Here is a 20,710-nt window from a genome sequence, read left to right on the forward strand (position 1 = left end):
TATTTAACCTTCTTTTGATTTAATTCCGTGTGTTTTATTTTAATTAAGTATTTTATGTATTTTAGGGGCATCATAGTCATTTCACAATAAACGAGAGATCAAACGGTAAAACGGACATCACTTTTGAACTCAGGACGGTCGAAAACCTTAGGAGGAGCATAAAAAAAAAATGACACTGTTCATGTGTACGATACTATTCACGTGTACGGTAGTGTCTACGTTACTGTTCACGACACTGTTCACATAGACGGATCGATGATGTGGCATTGACCGATGATGTGGTATTGACTAATGAGGTGTCACAATCCTGTTGGACTAAAATTCTTATGTACTGTTGATGGTGACGTGGCAGCATATCACTGGACCAAAAATCTCGCGTATGGTACATGCATCACACAGGATTATTTTCAACCAAACCACATCACTGTTCAACCCGGGTCAAACTGTGTTACTGTTCATCCGCGTGGTCAAACCACGTACTGTTGACTGATGACGTGGCGCATTCTTGAGCGTCCAAACTGTTTTTAATCCGATGGCCATGATTTACTCCATGTATCTATAAAAAGGGGGCCTCCCCTCCCTAATTTGATAGCTCTGAATCCATTTTTTGGATCCATTTTCTGTAATTCATTCTCCATCTTGTATTTTCTACGTATTTTAATAAATTTTTATTTTGACCTTAGTTCAATTATGAGTGGCTAATTTTCTTTCAAGCTTGGGTTGAAGGTGAAGTCTCAACATGTGTCATGGGTTTTATTTGGTAAATTTACTTTCTCTTCCCCTCTAATTTTTGTGGATGTTTTGACTTCTCGTCGACAAATAATACTAATCTTGTCTAATACCACATTGGTTTCATCGGCCCCCTAGTACAAGGTTATTATTATTTGGCATGATAAGCCCTTAGCACCATATTGATTAGAGTGTGGTTCATGAAGTGTGGATTCCCCCCTCATGATTTAATTGGTATTAATAAGGAATATTCAGCCCATGATGCATGTTGATACGAATCCAGATACCCAAGTACGTCAATTTAATAGATTTTCACTTCAATTTATTCTTGCCATCTTAATTCGAATTTTAGGATAATCCAAATCATTTTCACCATAAATCCAACGACCCTCATAGAAAATTAATTCTACAAACAATTAAAATCCACCTCCTTGTGGGATTGACACTCATCTCTATTAATCTATTCTACAATAGATTTGTGCACTTACGAGTTCAATAAAATTTGCACAACAAAAGTTATTTATGAATGAATGATAAAAGAAAAAGGGTACATGCTTGCAGCTCACTGTTTAATAGGAAAAATCCTTCTTAATTGAGGGATACACATCGAAGGCCTGAGAATCACTATGAGACAAGTTTGGAAAAGCTTAGAGGATTGAAGATCGAGAGCATGGGGGAGAATTTCTTCATGTTTAAATTCGGCTTAGAAGAGGATGAAAAAAGGGTGTTTGTAGGTGGCCCTTGGCATTTTGATAATGCTCTAATAGTTTTTACAGAGCCAACGAGAGTTGGGGACATAAAAAAGCAATCATTCTCACACACTTCATTTTGGATACAATTTCATAATGTGCCTCTTATGTGCGTGGACAAATATGCAGTTTAAAAACTAGGGTCTTTGATAGGAAAAGTGGAAGATGTGGACACCGACGAAACAGGGGAATGCGTGGGGCCTCTTGTTCGAACAAGAATTTCAGTGGATGTCACCAGACCACTGAAAAAGATCCTTTTTATTGCAGCAAGAAGATGGAGTTAAAACCCCAATAGGAGTCCAATATGAAAGGCTCCCCGAATTTTGTTTCTTTTGTGGGCTAGTAGGACACCAGTATAGGGAATGCTTAAAGTATAAGGGGCAACTAAAGGAAAAATTAGCCTACGGATCATGGCAAAAAGCATTGCCAGTGGCTGAATGGAACAGGAAAAATAAAGGGAGAGGAAAATGGAACAAAGAGCACCATCAACAAAATCTGGAAATGGTGAGCATAGTAAGCCAGAATCAGGATCAAACCAGGCAAACCTAAAGCAACCCGAAAAAAGACAATGGGTCGGGTCAAAGCGAAAGTGGTCAGCCCATAAACCCAATGGAGATGGGAAAGGTGAGAGAAGTAGCTGAAGAGCATTTAATACAAGTAGCTGTGAAGGCTATAAATATCAGAGACAACAGACTACACGATATTGGGGAAGCAAAACTGAGCAATGCAGCTGGAAAATGCTCTCCTAGGAAACTGGAATGCAGGGCGGGAACCAGTGGAAGGCGGGAAAGTGAAAGGCAAAATGAAATCAAACTTGGGGCTATTCCAAATCCACAAGACATAAGTAGCCATAATATTTTGGAAGTTGAGGAGTCAGTTAATGGGCCGATTAAAGCCAATTCAAAGCCTAAAAGCCGGAAATAGAAAGCAAAAGTAAGAGCTCAAATAGAAAAAGGAAGCATTATGGGGAGACAAACAAAGACTAAAAGACCAAGCAGTACACTTAGCGGCCAGAGCCCAAAGTCAAAGCGGGCAAAATTAAATAGCCCGAATAAAGCTCTCAACAACAAGCTTCAAATTAACGCCCCTGCAATGAAAATTCAGCTGGCATGGGAACACACAATGCTATGGCCTTGGAGGATATAGAAAACATTCCAGAAGATATAGCGGCGGGAGCTGGTGAACAGCCCTGCCGACAACAATGAAAATCATAAGTTGGAACGTTTTGGGTTTGGGGAATCCCCAGACACGCCTAGCTATGAGGAAAATTCTCCAACAAGACAGACCTCAGCTTATTTTTGTGCGCGAAACGAAGTTGGAGGCTGTAAAAATCCATGAAGAATGTAAAAAGCTTGGTTTTGATGAGTGCTTTACAGTAAGTAGAAATGGGAAAAGTGAAGGCATAGTTATAATGTGGAAGTCTGACATTAATGTACACATTCTCTCCTACAGTAGGCATTACATTGATGTTAAAGTGCAGAGTGGCAATGGCAAAAAATGGCGATGTACTGGAGTCTACGGGCACCCGGAAGCTCAACAAAAGCAGCATACGTGGACTCTATTACGAAGGTTATCAGGTTTGTCCTCAAAACCATGGTTGTGCTTTGGTGATTTTAATGAAATATTGAGGTTGGATGAGAAAAGTGGAGGGAATGATAAAAACATTAGGATGGTTTCTGAGTTCAAAGAAGCTGTTCAAGATAGTAAGTTGGCTGATTTGGGTTATAAAGGGTATCAATTCACGTGGTGTAACGGCATGGATGGGCAACACTTTGTTGAGGAGAGGTTGGATAGATTCTTATGCAATGAAGAGTGGGGGAACCATTTCCAGGAGCAACCGTGCCAAAACTTAGTTAGTGTAGGTTCTGATCATTATCCAATAATGATGGAGATAAAAAAGAAAGGTCCCGGTTTGCAGTATGTGAAAAAAACCTTTCCCAGGGTGCATTACGAGGACATGTGGAGCTCGTATGATACTTGTAAAAGCATAATAAAAGCTGAATGGGAGAATTATGGTGTTGTAAAAGGTGGAAGCCCTGTAATGCAATTCAAGGTTGTGGCAAAGTCATCGTTGGCTCATTTAAAATAGTGGAGTGAGGAGGAGTTTGGAGGTCAGGAAAGGAAGTTAAAAACGCTGATGAAAGAGCTTCAAAAGGCAAAGCAAAGCAAGATGCATTATGAAGAGGCAAATGGCATAAGGCAGATTGAAAAGCAAATCCACAATATTCTGCTGGAGGAGGAAATTTATTGGAGGCATAGAGTTAGAGCGAACTGGTTGCAAACAGGTGACAAAAACACTAAATTTTTTCACTCAAAAGCCACAGCTAGAAAGAGGAAAAATAGAATTTGGGGTGTGGAGAAAAAAGAAGGCAGCTGGACAGAAGATGGAGAAGCTATAGAAAGAGAGTTTGATGATTATTTTCAGCAACTCTTCACATAATCCAAGCTGAGCCAAGATCAGATGAACGCAGCACTGGAGGGCTTAACACCAAAGGTTACAGCAACCATGAATGACCAGCTGAATGCCTCTTTTACAGCAGAGGAAATATCAGAAGCTTTGTTCCAAATGTGTCCCACTAAAGCACCTGGCCCGGACGGATTGAATTCAATGTTTTTTCAAAAGCATTGGCAGCATGTTGGCAAAGGAGTGACCCAAACCTGTCTACACATATTGAATAATCAAGGTAACCTCAGCCCCTTAAATCATACATTCATTGCCTTGATTCCGAAAGTTGCCAAACCTAGGAAAGTCACCGAATACAGACCTATTAGTCTATGTAATGTGGTGTATAGAATTGTTGCAAAAGTTATAGCTAATAGGTTGAAGCAAGTTCTCCACCAAATCATTTCCCCTTATCAAAGTGCATTCGTGCCCAATAGAATTATTACGGATAATATTGTTATTGGGTACGAATGCCTTCACAAAATAAGGCACAGTAAAGGGAGGAAAAATGAGCTGGTATCTCTCAAGTTAGATATTAGCAAAGTTTATGATAGGGTAGAATGGGGCTTTTTAGAGCACATTATGAGGAGATTAGGCTTCATAGAAAAATGGGTACAGTTAGTCATGAAATAGGGCTGCCGCAAATTTAATTCAACCTCAAATGGGGTTGTGGCAGGGGTGCCCTCTATCACCTTACTTGTTTATTTTATGTGCAGAAGGTTTCTCTAATTTACTCATGCAGGTTGAAAGGGAGAAACTGATTCCTGGACTCAAATTTGATAAATAAGTAACGGTCTCACATCTTTTGTTCGCTGATGACAGCTTTGTTTTCACCAAAGCATCTGTTGAAGATTGTCGAAACTTAAAAGCAATTTTCGATTGCTATGCAGCCGCCTCAGGACAGATTTTCAACTATGAAAAATCTTCAATGTTTTGTAGTGGGAAGCTTCCAGCAAAGCAAATCACAGCCATCAAAAACATTTTCCAATTGAAAATGGTGTCTAAATACGAAAAATATTTAGGCTTACCATCCATGATTGGAAGAAAAAAGATGAGCTTCTTTAATGAGGTGAAGCTAAAAGTTTTGAGTAAGATTTCAAAATGGCAAAATAATTTTTTTTCAAGCGGAGGCAAAGAAGTGTTGATAAAGGCGGTAGCTCAGGCTGTCCCGGCTTACGCCATGAGCGTATTTAAACTTCCATTGACATTATGTGAAGGCATTCAGAAAGCAATTGCCAAATTCTGGTAGGGAACTAACAAAGAGAAGCACGACATTCATTGGGCTAGATGGGAGAGAATGAGCCATGCTAAGCATAGAGGTGGTTTGGGTTTCAGAGACATTTCATGCTTCAATTAGGCCTTGGTAGCAAAGCAAAGCTGAAGAATTATTCAAAATCCGGAATCTCTAATGGCAAGAGTTCTCAAAGCAAGATATTTCAAGCATGATGACTTCCTCAACACCAAGATAGGTTCCAACCCATCCTTTATATAGAGAAGCATAATGTGGGGCAGACAAATAATTCTAAAAGGCTCAAGATGACGAATCGGTTCTAGGGAAAAGGTCAAAGTTTACAGAAGCAATTGGCTGCCGCGGCCAACAACTTTTAGGCCAATATCGCCAAGAACCCTTGCTGTAGATGCTAAAGTGGCAGAGCTGATAAGCCCCGAAGGAGAGTGGAAGAGGGATATGATCCAACAGAATTTTATTAAAGAAGATGCAGAAATCATTTCAAGGATTCCCCAGCCAAGGTACACAGCATTGGATGAGTTATGTTGGCATTATGATAAGCTCGGGAAATATTTGGTCAAAAGTGGCTACCAAATAGCTTTAAAGGAAAAATTTCCAAGTGCCCCAAGCAGCTCAAACCCAGACCCCAAATAATGGAATGCCATATGGAAGCTAGACCTCCAAGAAAAGATAAAGATATTTATATAGAGGGCTATTAAAAACCTGCTACCAACAGCCGAAAACTTGTGGAGAAGGAAGGTGGTGCCAGACCCAATTTGTCAAATATGCAAACGGGGAGTGGAAACTAGTTTTCATGCAATGGTTGAATGCAAAGCAGCAAGGAAGATTAGGCAACTTTTTCACCATGCAGTTGTGGAGATCACAGCCTCTCAATGGAGGAATATGTTTGATGTATTTCTTGATACAACAAGGCTCCTGAACAAAAAGGAGAATGAGCTGCAGGTTGCATATTGGTGGGCTACGTGGAACGCAAGAAACCATTTCCTCTTCAAAAAGGAAAAACTGGATGCTTTAATTTCAGTTGCCAAAGCTGAAGGTGTAGTAGAAGCCTATAGAAAATTCAAAAGGACCGAGCAACAGCAGTTGGAAAGCTCAAACATGGAGAAGCCTAAGCAATGGAAACCCCCGCTCGAAAACTGGTGCAAAGTAAATGTGGATGCTGCAATTGACCATCAAAGTCAAAGAGCTGGGTTGGGAGTGGTGATAAGGAATGATAAAGGAGATGTGGTTGCTGCAGCCATTAAGCCCTCAAGTTTCAACGGAGATGTGCCTTTTGCAGAAGTTGAAGCAATTGAATGGGGAATGCAAATGGCAAAAAGGGCAGGAATCACTACAGTCATTTTGGAATCAGATTGTCAAGCAGCCATTGATTTGGCAAACAACAAAAAGGGCAGCAAATCTGAGATTTTTTGGGTGATATCAGAAATCAACGATAGGCGAAAAGAGTTCCAGGAAGTCCGATTGCAATAGACCCTTAGGTCTTGTAATGCAAATGCCCATACCTTAGCTAAGCTAGCTGTAAAAGGTTCAAAATCCGTTGAATGGCTAGGAAATATACCAGCACAAGTCATGTGTTTATTCTCTTTTCAGTAATGAAGTTTCTTTCCCTTCTCAAAAAAAAAAAAAGAAGAGTAAATTAATGTTTTCATTTCTGGTAAATTGAAGTTTACCCAAATTTATATTTTGCTTAACAAAACCATGAATGTAAAATTTACTTGAATTCTCAAAATATAAGTTGCACTACTTTATTTCTTTTCATAGAGGTACGTCGCTTGTTAGGCTCAAATTTATACAATCTCGATTAACTATGTTATGGCTCAATTTCAATCATATGAAAAATGTTTACTTCCAAAATGCGTGTATTTGAAGGGAGGCTAGTATATACTGTGAATATCTAGACTTATGAACAACAATTTTTCACTCTCAAATTCATTCAATTCAGGGGAGGGAGACCTAAGAAATTAATTTTACTCTATTCCCTCACTTAGAGAAATGTCATGTTTGGGATTGAGGCGCTGTAACTTTTAAGTTACAGTTGTTGTGGAAAATAAATTGTTACTATAAAATAAAAATTAATAATATGTAGTAAATATAAATTTTAAATAATAATTTTGACAAAATTATTAAAGATATAATAGATTTTTTATTATATAATATAAAAAATCATATAACATAACTTTTAAACTACAGCAGTTAGTGTTTACCTAACACTAAAAGTTACAGTTACCAAATGTCAATTCCAAACGCACCCCAAGACTAGAGAGTGGATTTAAAGTCTTACGCAATTTTACCCAACTTAGCATTTATGAACCCATTTTAGAGTATAATTTTTCCAAATCAAAATTCGAAAATTTAGATATAATTTTCAATGATAGTAAAGAAGGAGCAATGCACCCAAGATTCCCCCTACTAAGACATATCTATATCAAAATTTAAATAAAATCTACTCTTATTGAAGACTGATGTAGCCGTATGAGCTTGAACACTTTTGAGTCTTGACTAAGCACCCATGAGCCAAGTCCTAGTGATTTTTTTTCCTCTTTTGGAATACTAGTGATTTAAAATTATATGAAGAAAATGTACATAGTATCATAGATTCGTAATTTGATGATATCTATTATTTAAGCAGCGTCTAGTTGGCGGTAGTAGTGCTAATTAATAAACTCTAAGCTCAGGCTAAATGAAAAGTTTGTTTCATAACAAATTAATAATACTGTTCTCGGGTACATTTCTCGTTCCAACACTGCAATCTACAGGGGGTCGTTAATTTATAAGAAGAACAAGAAGAACTGAAACAAAGAAGGCAAAAACCAATTCTTTTTTTTTTTTTTTTTTTGATGATTGAGTTGACGGAAAAGGGAGAAAAAAAAATTGAGATCCCTATCATTAATTGAATGAAAATTACACTACTCCATCCGTATCAATTAATGTCTCGTAAAAATTTTTGAATTACAGTATTTAATAGGGATGGCAATGAACTAGGTATTATGCAGGGATGCTAATACTCAAATTTGTACCCATTTGTTAGAGAATATCTTCATACTCATTGTGGATTTGAACGGGTACGGATCATGTATTATTTGATAAAAATTAGAAATACTCGTCTCCTTCTCATATCCCCTATATCCCCTTATATTTTTTTTAACACCTTGAATATTTAAAATACAAAAATGATATCTTAACTATTTAGCTCAATTTGAATATGCAATATTTATTCTAAAATTTTTAAAAGAATAATTTTCAATTTTAGGTAAATATTAATTATAATTTGATGATTGTTAAGTTCAATTTTAACCAACGTATTACCAAATATTTGGATCCAAAACAAAAGTCTCCACTTTGGTATTTTCTTATCGCTCCTTTTAACTAACCGTGATTTAAACGTTGTTTTATTGTCATTTGTTTTTTTTATTAGGGCAAGATTTTAGATGATTAGGTAAATGTCTAGTCTGCTAAATGACTAAAATCTCCAAATAAATGTCTAGCATAACATTATATTAGACGGTTGCTCCGATTACTAAGCTGTTAAGTGCTAATGTATATGTTTTGGGAATCTTTATTTGATTTGGCTGTAAATTCTAACTTCTAAAACATTAAAAATAAGTAAATAGTCAATAGTCAAATGGGTTTAGTGAGCAGTGTAGGTGCTAGTGTTTTATACCTGTACCCATCCTGCCCAATTAAAGGATATATATCTTTACCCGATCTTTTTTATAAGACGAGGGTAAAATTAAGCTCAATAATCAATATCCAACCTTAACAAAATGGGGCCCCATATGCCCCGTGCCGGTGGAGATTTTCTGCTATTCGTACTATTGAGGATATTTTATACTCAAAACTTAAGATTTTTTAAAAACTAATTTCATTTGTCTCGTGTGCATAAAATCATGAAATTATAAGTCTCTTATACCATTGGGCGAATAATACATAGCTATATGAGTGAGATTATTTAGCACTTTTTATTTGGTGTGACTTTATGAGGGAGAATTGGTTTCTTACTTTCACCACAAGAAAAAAAAATTAATTAGGCCAATAAAATATAAAATAGTAAACATTTGTATAGATAGGATAAGAATTTTGTCTCTAGTTGAGTTTGTTTTTAGGTAGAGTTAACGGTCAAGATTATTCAATATTAGGGGCTATTTGAGATTACATTTTTAGTATTTGATAATTTTTTTTAAAATTAATTTTGGCAGAATAACCCCATATTACAACTGATTTTTTTAAGAAAAGGAAAGAGTAGTTTTTCATAATTTGATTTTTAGAATTAATTTTATACTCAATATAATTCCATATATATCCTCATATTATTATAAAAACACAAAATTATCCTTATTAATTAAGAAATAAGATCATTAAATTTAAAGAGATTAAAATTATTACCAATTATATTAAGATAATAAAGGATAAAATTAATAATATAAAAATATTTATTTTAGTTATCAATTATTATACATACACAATTTTTTTTTATATACATGGTGATAAATGTGTAACTAAATTTTATTTAATATTATGTCTAATTCAATTGTTTACATTCTTATACTAGTTTAATAGTAAGACTTATTAAACACATATGTTTGCTTTTAAAATTCACAGTATTTTTTAAAATAAAATTTATCAAACTTTTATTGATTTTTTAAGCATAATTAACAATAACTATATTAATTTCAATATTATCAATCTGACCTCGAGACTCATTTAACTTTGACATTCATTAATACTCAGTACAAACTTAGCCAATCACTCATGTTATTTGGTTATAGTAGTTTCTTTTCTAAAAAAAAAAATAGCAATTATACATACATATTTTAGGAAAAACCTGTGGTACAACTGTGGTACCGTATCACAGTTGCATCCAACCATTGAATGTTAGTGAATTCCACCAATTTAAATGCATCCAACGACTGGATTTAACTGTGGTACGGTACCACAACTGTACCGTAGCCTGATCCCATATTATATTATGATTTTATATTATAATTGTGATTTAGGAGTAAAACTTTTGATGTGGTGGTGTTGTGTTGTTATTTCAATATCAAAAATATCTTAGTGGGCCTTTTTGAAATATCTTCTACGAGTTTGATAAGGTATATTTTACCATCAAGTATATACAAAACAAAATGGGAAAAAATAAGACGCGCTTTTCTGGTGCCAAATTGCCAATCTCGGTTAATAAATTATTCTATATCATAAACCCGTCGGTGGAAGCTGCAATTTTTCTCTATATAGCTCGTCCTCCGCTAAGGTGCTAAAATCGCAACGAATAATGCTTTGCGTTTGTTGCTTTTTTAACTTTTTTTTTTCGAGAAGGTTTTTTTAATTTTTTTTTCTTATATTATTATATTAAATTTTATGAAATAAATATCTAAATAAATAATTTTTATAAATAAAAAATATCTCTATTTCACTCGTATTTCGCAAGAGATAATGACTTTAAAATATTTTAGTCTTCACAATATTTTTGTGAGAATTTAAAATTTGTGACGCTAGCTGTTCAACCACTCTCGGCCTTTGGCTGAGTGAGTAGGGTTTTTAAACTTTAAAATAGGACAAAAGCACTGGAAGAAAAAACAGCGCATAGACAAAACGGAAGCTTAAAAAATTAAGGATGAAAAAAAAAAATGGACGAATCAATAAAGTAGCCGGCCATGTTCATGAATTAAGAGACTCCAGTGATTGACTTGGTCAGGTTCTTTTCTAAAATCAAATTGTGGTTCGACTTCGACTATGGGAACGAGAAGACTGGTAGTTGAATAAAGAAATAAATACGTACCCTACATTTTGATCGGATTTCTTCGGTGGGATCCACTAATTTAATGTAATAGACTCATAAAAATAAAAACGTATAAATTTTATCAAAAAAAAAAAAAAAATTGGACTTGTCAAATTAAAAGTCATCATTAGACCGGTGCACCGATTAAGCATATAGAGAAGATTACGTTTCCACGCAAGGCTTTTTTTTTTTTCTCGTTAGATCAAGCAAAGGTAAGAAAGTCAAGTCGTTAGTGCGTAACGTTGAGTAACAGTTTGGCATCCCAACGGAGCAGTGACGGAGATGTGATGATGATAAGATGAGAAGAATATTTCTTGGATACGTTTTCGCTGGTTGAGGAATGAGGATGCTTCAAGGCCACCTCTTCTTTTAATTCATTGCTGGGGAGTCTTCTTATTAAAAAAAAAAAAAAAAAAAAAAGAGAAAAATCTGGAGATTCTTTATTCCCTGTGGTTTGCTGTCACTTGCATCCTTCTTTCACTAAAGACCCCTAGATGTTCGCCGCCCTAGAAAATGACATGATTTTCCTCATGAGTCATGATCGCGTTAAACGAACCCTTGTGTTTCGGAAAAGTATCCAAAAGTGGTAGATAAATATATTTATGTCATATTTAAAAAAGGGTAATGATAGATCTAAAAGTAGTATGTGATGTATTGCTTGTTAAGTGATTTAATATCTTACAAATGAATGTTATTTTATTTAAAATAAAATTTTAGAATCCATAGTAATATTCTTTATATATATATATATATAGAGAACATTAATCATATTAATCATATTCTTTATATATTCTTTACAAATTTAGATCGTATGTAGTATTGAGGTGCTGTAACTTTTAAGTTATAGTCATTGTAGAAAAAAAATATATTTATAAATAAAAGTTAATATTTGTAGTAAATATTACTTTTAGATAATAATTTTGACCAAAAAATAAAAATAAAAATAAAAATAAAAATAAAAATAAAAATATCATTTACTAAATACTTTACAAGCTCCGAACTTGGACTTTAGGAGCAAATGGGATCTTGTTGTGCTTAACGTGGGAGGTGAAGTGTGTATCTCAACATGGGTTAGCTAAAATGGTTCTAGATTTGGTTGTTTTGCCGGGACATCCAATAGATTTTTTGAGTGATGTGTAATCTTATTCCTTTTTCCTTTGAATAAAAACTTTTTTCCTTAACAAAAAAAAAAAAAAAAATTAAAAGCCATCGTAGATCATTCCTATGACTTTGTCAAACTATATTGCAATTAGGACATTTTTTTTTTTCATTTAGAATGTGCTACTAGAAGTCTAAAATTTCACCTCTTAGGTCATTGGACGGATAATACTACACTATTCCTTCATAAATCATAATGAGGAGAATGAATCCAAGAAATTATAGACTAAAATTCTCAATAGACTGAAATAAAATGTGGAGTAAATCTCGGTTTTATTGGCGCTAATTTTTAAACCATACATGGTAAATGTAAATTTGTAATGAACTTAAAATACAGTCTAATTTTTTTCCTGAACAACTTTTTGCTGCTGAATAAACCATGCTAGGTCGTAAAATCGCCTATGATTATATCTTACTCATTGCCGTGTTTTCCTTTCATGATCAAATGAAAGGAGGATCCATCACCATCAGTGATTAATCCGACAAAGATTTTGCGCATCAGAAAGCGGTGTACACGTGCTCCCGCTCCCACCTTATCATTCCCCAGAATCCCCCTCGCTTTTAAAGCACTCACGATCTACGAGCGCTCACGACCGTTAGGAATCCCGTCTCTGTCCGAGGTAGGCCCCACCTGACTCCCTTCTACCCAATCAATTCACGAAACGTATCACCTCGTTACAGCTGTGACATGAAACTTTCGTTTCACAGAATATACGGTGATTCTATTCCTAAACATTTTTTATTCCTCTGTAGCGACAGTTCAAAACGTAACAATTTTCCCTTTTTATCCTTTATATATATTTTTTATAAATTATTATTATTTTTCACCGATCACCTTTAAAATGCAAAGGGAAAGAGAGCGGGAAGGGAACCAGCGTCAGTTCTCTTGCTTTCCTCTACTTAAGCGCCCGTAGAGGAACTTAACTTTAATATCTTCGCCATTACGCCTCTCTCTTTTCGAGATCGGTGCGTTTCTTTGTGGTCTTGAAGCTTCGTTCTCGTTAGGCCCTGTTTGGCTTTCAGTACTTGAACCGTTACGGGTACGTTTCCGAAATCGCTTTGTAACTCATAGATCGTCATTTCCTAGGTTTCTGGTGTTCCTGAGCCAATTTCCGTTTTTTTTTCTTCTGATTTTCTCTTTTGTTTTGTTTTTGGATCTGATTTTTATGTTGCTTACACACTGAAGCTCACGCGTGTTGGCTTGATGGCTTTTGCTTCTGTATTTTAATATGTGAATAATATTACTGTTAAATTGATCGATTTTTTATTCGTTTTTGGATTACTAAGAAATTATTTTTTCGGTGCGAGGAATATATGTATATATATATATATATATATATATATATATATATATATTTTCTCTCTCTGTTTGTATTATATAGGATTTTTTTTGTGTATTTTTTTCACATTTAGTATAGATTAAGCTGAACTCCTTGGTAGATCTGAGGTTGCTCTGCTTGATTTCTGTTTGCCGTATAGAAAAGTAGAATTTGAAAACTGATTTTGATTTTTTTAATGATTTATTTCAGAGAAATTATGTTATTTAATGGAAGCATTAGATAAGAAATAAATCAATCTTCGCTTGCGTTTGAATATTTAGCTGTGGTACGTTCATGTTTATTGCTAGACTCTGATTTTCAAGTTTGAATGGTGTTAAAAGTGTTGTTTGGTTAGCATTTAGGAAAGCACTTGTAATTATTTTACTTTTGAAGTAAGGAGTTACCAGGAAGAATTTAGCCAAACAATGTCCAAAAAGTTGCAGTGAGCTCATTTAGCTTTTGGTTTATGAGTTTTTGATTATATTTCCTGAGCTATTAGGTTCTTTCTGATGTAATTATGTATATACACATTAGATCTACCAACTACGACTTGTGAGATTGTAAATCCTAAATATGTTCCAGTTCTTTTGGCTGGCTTGGCATGGATCTTTTATAAATTCTATGGCTTGGAAGGAAAATAAAATTGTGAAACAACTATTGGAATATATGAGTTTGCTTTTAAGTGATATCTCAGTTATACTGTCAAGTTCGTAGTCATTTAAGTTGGATTAATGAGCATTCAAATTTTAGTTTAGTACATAGTATTTGAGTATTTTTCACATACTTTTAGTTGTTGGAATATATTTAAGAGCACTGTATCTGATTAAATAGTTCCTAAAATAACTGCCAAGAGATTATCATTATTTCTTTTGGTTTCCAGAGCTAGTTGTACATTTGTTAACATTATGTTTGTTTAATGTTGCAGTTATGATGGCTCCACCAATTGAGACTTCAAGCAAAACTCCTGTCTCCCAACCTCCAGCACATCCTCCGCTTAATGAAAGGATACTTTCTTCAATGAGCAGGAGGTCTGTTGCTGCACATCCTTGGCATGATCTTGAGATTGGTATGTAATACTGTTGTAAGACTCAAGGTGTTAATATTTGGTTATTCATTTTAATTAATGGTGTCATAACTTTGTATATCATTCCTTTTGTCATTCAAATACAGGACCTGGAGCTCCAAAGATTTTCAATTGCGTAAGGATACTGAACTTAAACTAAAATTTGGTCACTGTATTTATTCAACAGTTGTGCATACATATCTATATTTCTGCATGCAATGCTTCTGTTGCTGGTGATTATTTTTTAGGAAATCCAGCTGGGAATGCTGTTATTAGTGATCTCTTTGTATAATGTTCTATTTCAGGGGACCTATAGATTTTCAAGCTCTTATTATCGTGATTTTTCACTCTTCTTTCCCTGTGTTCTTAGCAGGATATGCTTTCAATGCAACTCTTATTAAGGAAAAAGGAAAAAATTGTCTCTCTAATTTTCAAATCACCATTCATGCTTATTCTCTGTCTCACTCTCTTTCAAGAATATGGAGTTTGAGCAATTAACATGTTGAATTACCACCTTACATATACACTTTTTATGTTTATTAATAGTATTATCTTTAACAACTTTGCAATTGCCATTTATTAATTAAGGAAAGAAAGCAAGTACGTTTGTTCAATTAATTTTGCAATTTCCATTTATTTAAGAAAAGAAAGCAAGCATGATTGTTTAGTTAACTGAATAGGGGCAATTTGACTGATTGTTTACATATAAATTTGATACATTTGGAATTCTTGCTCATCTACTGTAGTGAAAGTTTGGGTAATGTATGCAGGTGATTGAAATTGGGAAAGGGAGCAAGGTGAAATATGAACTTGACAAAAAATCTGGACTGATCATGGTGATCTTATGTGCTAAGTCAATTTTCTATTTTCTCTATGCTTTCTAGAGATTTACAGCGGGTTGCTAAATGAGAGATAAATTTGCAGGTTGATCGTGTTCTTTACTCTTCAGTTGTGTACCCCCATAACTATGGTTTCATACCTCGTACTCTTTGCGAAGACAATGATCCCCTTGATGTCCTGATCATCATGCAGGTATGCTGTTTGATATCCGTTTCCTTTGAAATGTAGTGCTTTTGCATGCATTTTTGTTCACTATGCTGATTGTTCAAAAGCACTTTTCTTTTATTTTACACATTTGCCCAAGGCAGTTGAGATGAACTATTGTCCAAAATCTGAATGATTTATCTGCAGTAATTTCATTGGTCATTTTAGAGTGCATGCATGGTTATGCTTTGCCAGCCTTTGGTTTCAAAAATTTTGAGGCAACTAAACTTGTATAAAATTTTATAAGTTCACTCTATCTTAATTATTTTGATGACTTCATCAGGAGCCAGTTCTTCCAGGCTGCTTTCTTCGGGCTAAAGCCATCGGACTCATGCCTATGATTGATCAGGTATTTAAATCCCATGTGGACATAAGTTCTTCCCTGTGAATATAATGTGTGGAGAATAACGTAAATTTCTATAAATTTAGGGTGAGAAAGATGATAAGATCATTGCTGTCTGTGCTGATGATCCCGAGTACCGACACTACAATGACATTAAGGAGCTTCCACCACATCGTTTGGCTGAGATCCGCCGCTTCTTTGAAGACTGTATCCTTTCTACAATTTATAATGGAAGCATATGTTTTATTTGTGAATTGCCCTTTCTTTCCTTGATGCAAGTGGAACTCTAGAACTCTAGTCTTTCCTTAATAAATTATTTAGACAAGAAAAATGAGAACAAGGAAGTTGCTGTAAATGACTTTCTGCCAGCCTCTGATGCCTATAATTCAGTCCAGCAGTCTATGTAAGAGATATTCCTCTCTGACACTAACTTGTAGACATAAGAGATACGTGCTCATACACACAAAAAGATGCTTATCAATATGCATTACATTATACTTGTGCTAATTTTCTTTATCAAATTTGTCACATATTTTGTACTGATCTGTTTTCTTCTGATATGATCCAAGAGTCGAATATTGATAAGCATCTTTTTGTGTGTATGAGCACGTATCTCTTATGTCTAGTCGAATATAAACGTCTGGTCACCCGACTCTAAATCGGTGTATGTGCATTACATTGTTTACTAATCCTTTGGAAGAGGCCAGCATGCATGCATTGCGCGTCCCTATAATTTCAAGGATTTTATAAAATGATCATCTCTGAGGGTTCATTGACCTATTTTTTTCTCCAGTTTTTCTTTAATCCTTTGTACTTGTGTGCATATTAGCCTCTTTTCATTATATCAGCCTCTTTGCATGTATAGATGATTGTGATTGTGGCTTTAAGCTAATAATATGCTTCTTTTACTTTGAAGGAACCTCTATGCTGACTATATTGTGGAGAGCTTGAGGCGGTAGTCGTTTGATCACCTGAGTGATAGATTCGGTCGTGTGATGTTTCATACAGATATGGTGTTGTTACATATACAAGTCCTTTTATCATTACAAGAAACTCTATTTCTCCTTGCACGCACGCACAATGTTTCTTCAAATGCGTGCCTATATAGTGCATTTTCTTGGTTAATTGACTACTACTGCTACGCCCGTGAAACTGGATGATGGTATATGATCGCGATAATTTTGAACAAGTCTCACCTGTAATGTTTCTCTCTTTTATTATATGCTGAGAGATACATTTTGTCATTTTTTTGTTTGTCTATTGGCTTGGATGCTGAGACTGAGCTCGGTTTTTTCACACAGCGCCCAGCAAATATGAATATACAATGTGGAGACAGTGGTCAACTTGAGATTTTATTTTTTTACGTGACAATAAGAATGAAAACTGGCTACGTCTTTTGGCTTCTAGATGCACCTTTTATCGGACGGTCTAGCTGCAATTGAATGAACTAGTCAATAGATTTTAGACACTTTTCGAGGCAAGTGTTAGGGATGCGAAACGTTTCGTTGGCTATTGCTTGATAAAAATTGTCGACAGCGTAGGCCAAAAATCTCTTCTTTAGGAGATTTTGTTTGGTATAATTTTTTAAGTAGAATTTATTTAAGTAGAGTTTTTATTTAAAAAAAATTAATTATTTGGTTGTCAAAAAGAGTTTTTATTAAAATTTATAAAATTATTTTAATAAACAAGTTTTTTAAAGTTATGTTATGAAAAGAATAAAATAAAATTGTCAAATAAGTTAAGGATATTTTAAATATTTTAATATTAAAAAAAATTCAATTTCTAGTTTTAAAAACTTAAAATTTGAGTTTTTAATAGTACAAACAAATTAACTTATTTAAACTTTAAAAATTCTATTAGAAAAACAATCAAACAACAACAAAAATTATAATAAGAATTTATGAGATTAAATAAATATTTATAATCATTAAATAAGTTATATTAAACATGCACTTAGTCCATTAAAGTGTTGCGCAAGTAAATTTCAAATAGGAGATTCTTGTTATTATTATCTTCTCACTTAAAATGAAACTTGCATTTACTTCGATGTCCGGTGACAAGTCAGCTTAAACAAAAGCAATATCGCATGCTCGCAATGCATCCCGTAACCAGAAACAGTAACAAAATAGTAAAAGTGAAAAAAAAAAATGAAAACGCAAACTTTCCTTTTTTTCAATTATAGTTGAAATACAACAATTATTTATATCAAGACTTGAAATACAGCAATTTTTTATATCAAGACATGACTTGTATATTTTAAGGAACTTTAATGATGTTGCTGGTGATTTATAACTAAGTTGCACGTCATTTTAGTAGTTCCTTTGTATTGATTGAAGAATTTTTGTTGGAAATAACTCGTTACTTTGAGGTTTTATGTATTATTCTGATAAGAGTTTCTCCACTAAAAAGAAAAACATATAATTTATCTTGCAAGCACCGCTTTTCAAATGATCTCACTTATTTCTTAATTTATCTTTTTTTTTTAACTCCCATATGCTCTCTCTTTCTCCCTCATATCTTCCCGACCATCAAGTTCATCGTCACTATCACTATCACCAACAATTAGAATTGCAAAACTCAATATTTTTGACGAAGTTATCCACTTACACATTGTTTTCTTTTTTTTAAAAAAAAAAATTCAGTTGTTCCTATGAATATTTTACTTTGAATTTAGAGTACTTAAATTCAATGATTATAGTCATTTTGATTGTCGGAACACAAGAGCAAAAGAGAACTTCAACTTAGCACAACCTAAATGCAAGGCAAGTTAGAAAGTAGAACAATAGCGATGGGCACCAGATTTTCTATTTCGGATTTTAACTTGTTGTCTTTGGATTGTGGACTATGGCTTTTGACCATCTGGGTTTTAGTTTCATTTTAGATATCAAATCTGATTTTTTTGGATTTAAATATTTTGAAGTCTTAATTTGATTATTCGATTTTTATTGTAATTAAAAAACATTGCGTTTTGTAAATTATATTTCTCGGTGGCGAAGGTGAGAATTGGTGATAAAAGATTGGTGGAAGGGATAATGATGGCGGTGTTTGAGGATATGAGAATATAAATGTGGTAAATAAGGTTAATTTGAAAAGTATGGATCACCGCTCTTTCTTTCGCGGGCTTGTTGACTTGGGCCTGTTGATCGTTTAAGCCATTTGTTACGATTTCTTCCCGCTCCAGCAAAATTTCCTTTCCCGCCCGATGCTGTGTCTTCTGACGAACCATCTCGATAACAACGCCACCCCCTTTCTTTCAAAAATGCTGCTATTTATCTTGAATTTGCGTCTCGAAAAACAAAACGCACCGTTTGGTTTTCCCTCTCTACACGTGTTGCTTCATTTGCTTTCCACTTATCTTTCACTTTTACTTTCACTTTCCACTTTCTTTATTTACTTTCACTTTTCCTTTTCCACTTAGCCCCGAAAAGGTAAATATGAACGGGACCATAGCTCTGATTTTCTGCAGACCTTCCCTTATCCACTTAGCCTCGAAAAGGTAAACACGAACAAGACCACGACTCCAATTTTTTTCAGACCACGGCTCTGATTAATGTAGGAACAATAAATGCTTACGAGTTTTGTAATGTAGAGATTCATCACTTTCACAAATCAGTTTCGATTTTTCAGTTTCCAAACCAAATCGTAAACTTAGGGTTTTTCACTAGCGCTGCAATAAACTTCGCTTAAATTTTCAGACCTTCCCGAAAAAGCAAAGGAAAAAGCAAAGCAAAGGAAATAAGTGCTGCACTGCTGGAACGCAACAAATGAAATAAGTGCTGCACGTTGACTGTCCTTCTCTTTTACATAACGCAACTGAAGAAACACGTGCTTCAAAAGCAAATGGCAATCAAATTACCAAACGGTGCGTTTTGTCTTTCCGGTAGTAAATTCGGGGTGCAAATTCGGGGTAAATAGCTTTTTCCTTCTTTCAATGAATGTAAAAAGAGTGCTGCTATTTACCCCGAATTTGCGCCCCGAAAAACAAAACGCACCGTTTGATTTTCCCTCTCCACACGTGTTGCTTAATTTGCTTTCCACTTAGCTTTCACTTTTGCTTTCACTTTCTACTTCCTTCATTTGCTTTCACTTTCCCTTTTCCACTTAGCCCTGAAAAGGTAAACACGAACGGGACCACGGCTTCGATTTTCTTCATACCACGGCTCCGATTAATGTAGGAACAATAAATGCTTACGAGTTTTGTAATGTAAAGATTCAGTATTTTCACAAATCAGTTCCGATTTTTCAGTTTATAAACCAAATCGTAAACTTAGGGTTTTTCACTAGCGCTGCAATGAACTCCGCTTAAATCTTCAAACCTTCCCGAAAAAGCAAAGGAAATAAGTGTTGCACAACTGGAACGCAACAAATGAAATAAGTGCTGCACGTTGACTGTCCTTCCCTTTTACATAAAGCAACTGAAGAAACATGTGCTTCAAAAGCAAATGACAACCAAATTACCAAAAGGTGCATTTTGTCTTTCGGGGAGCAAATTCGGGGTGCAAATTCGGGGTAAATAGCTTTTTCCTTCTTTCAATGAATGTAAAAAGAGTGCTACTATTTACCCCAAATTTGCGCCCCGAAAAACAAAACGCACCGTTTGGTTTTCTCTCTCCACACGTGTTGCTTCATTTGCTTAAAAAAAAACTGTAATGAAAAATTTTTATTATACAAGTAAAAAATTATATTAACATAATTTTTAAATTGCAGCATTTAGTGTTTTCCAAACACTTTAGTTTTGTAGTTTTTAAGTTACAACTGTCCAATCTCAATATCAAACGAACCTTATATGATACAAATTTTTATGTGTATACTACGTTACATCATTCATTGGTGCTTG

The 20,710-nt window shown here is 34.5% G+C and overlaps 4 protein-coding genes across 4 annotated transcripts; all 4 read left to right on the forward strand.

The window, feature by feature from the left end:
- The first annotated feature begins 2,679 nt into the window (after nucleotides 1-2,679).
- Nucleotides 2,680-3,567, forward strand: LOC127903104 (uncharacterized). Its single transcript, XM_052443766.1, has one exon. It carries the CDS (start codon nucleotides 2,680-2,682, stop codon nucleotides 3,565-3,567), a length of 888 nt encoding a protein of 295 aa, XP_052299726.1.
- A 372-nt stretch (nucleotides 3,568-3,939) lies between these two features.
- LOC127903105 (uncharacterized) lies at nucleotides 3,940-5,803 on the forward strand. The gene is made up of 3 exons (XM_052443767.1): nucleotides 3,940-4,538; nucleotides 4,744-5,166; nucleotides 5,476-5,803. Exons 1-3 carry the CDS (start codon nucleotides 3,940-3,942, stop codon nucleotides 5,801-5,803), a joined length of 1,350 nt encoding a protein of 449 aa, XP_052299727.1.
- A 165-nt stretch (nucleotides 5,804-5,968) lies between these two features.
- Nucleotides 5,969-6,640, forward strand: LOC107177388 (uncharacterized). The gene has a single exon (XM_015531132.1). It carries the CDS (start codon nucleotides 5,969-5,971, stop codon nucleotides 6,638-6,640), a length of 672 nt encoding a protein of 223 aa, XP_015386618.1.
- A 6,284-nt stretch (nucleotides 6,641-12,924) lies between these two features.
- LOC102622763 (soluble inorganic pyrophosphatase 4) lies at nucleotides 12,925-17,279 on the forward strand. Its single transcript, XM_006480687.4, has 9 exons — nucleotides 12,925-13,144; nucleotides 14,349-14,489; nucleotides 14,594-14,622; nucleotides 15,257-15,322; nucleotides 15,411-15,518; nucleotides 15,814-15,879; nucleotides 15,960-16,080; nucleotides 16,195-16,276; nucleotides 16,790-17,279. The coding sequence occupies exons 2-9, from the start codon at nucleotides 14,351-14,353 to the stop codon at nucleotides 16,830-16,832; spliced, it is 654 nt and encodes a 217-aa protein (XP_006480750.1). The 5' UTR covers nucleotides 12,925-13,144; nucleotides 14,349-14,350; the 3' UTR covers nucleotides 16,833-17,279.
- The last annotated feature ends 3,431 nt before the right edge of the window (nucleotides 17,280-20,710 follow it).

The sequence above is a fragment of the Citrus sinensis genome, chromosome 6 (assembly GCF_022201045.2).
Source record: "Citrus sinensis cultivar Valencia sweet orange chromosome 6, DVS_A1.0, whole genome shotgun sequence".
NCBI classification, from domain to species: domain Eukaryota; kingdom Viridiplantae; phylum Streptophyta; class Magnoliopsida; order Sapindales; family Rutaceae; genus Citrus; species Citrus sinensis.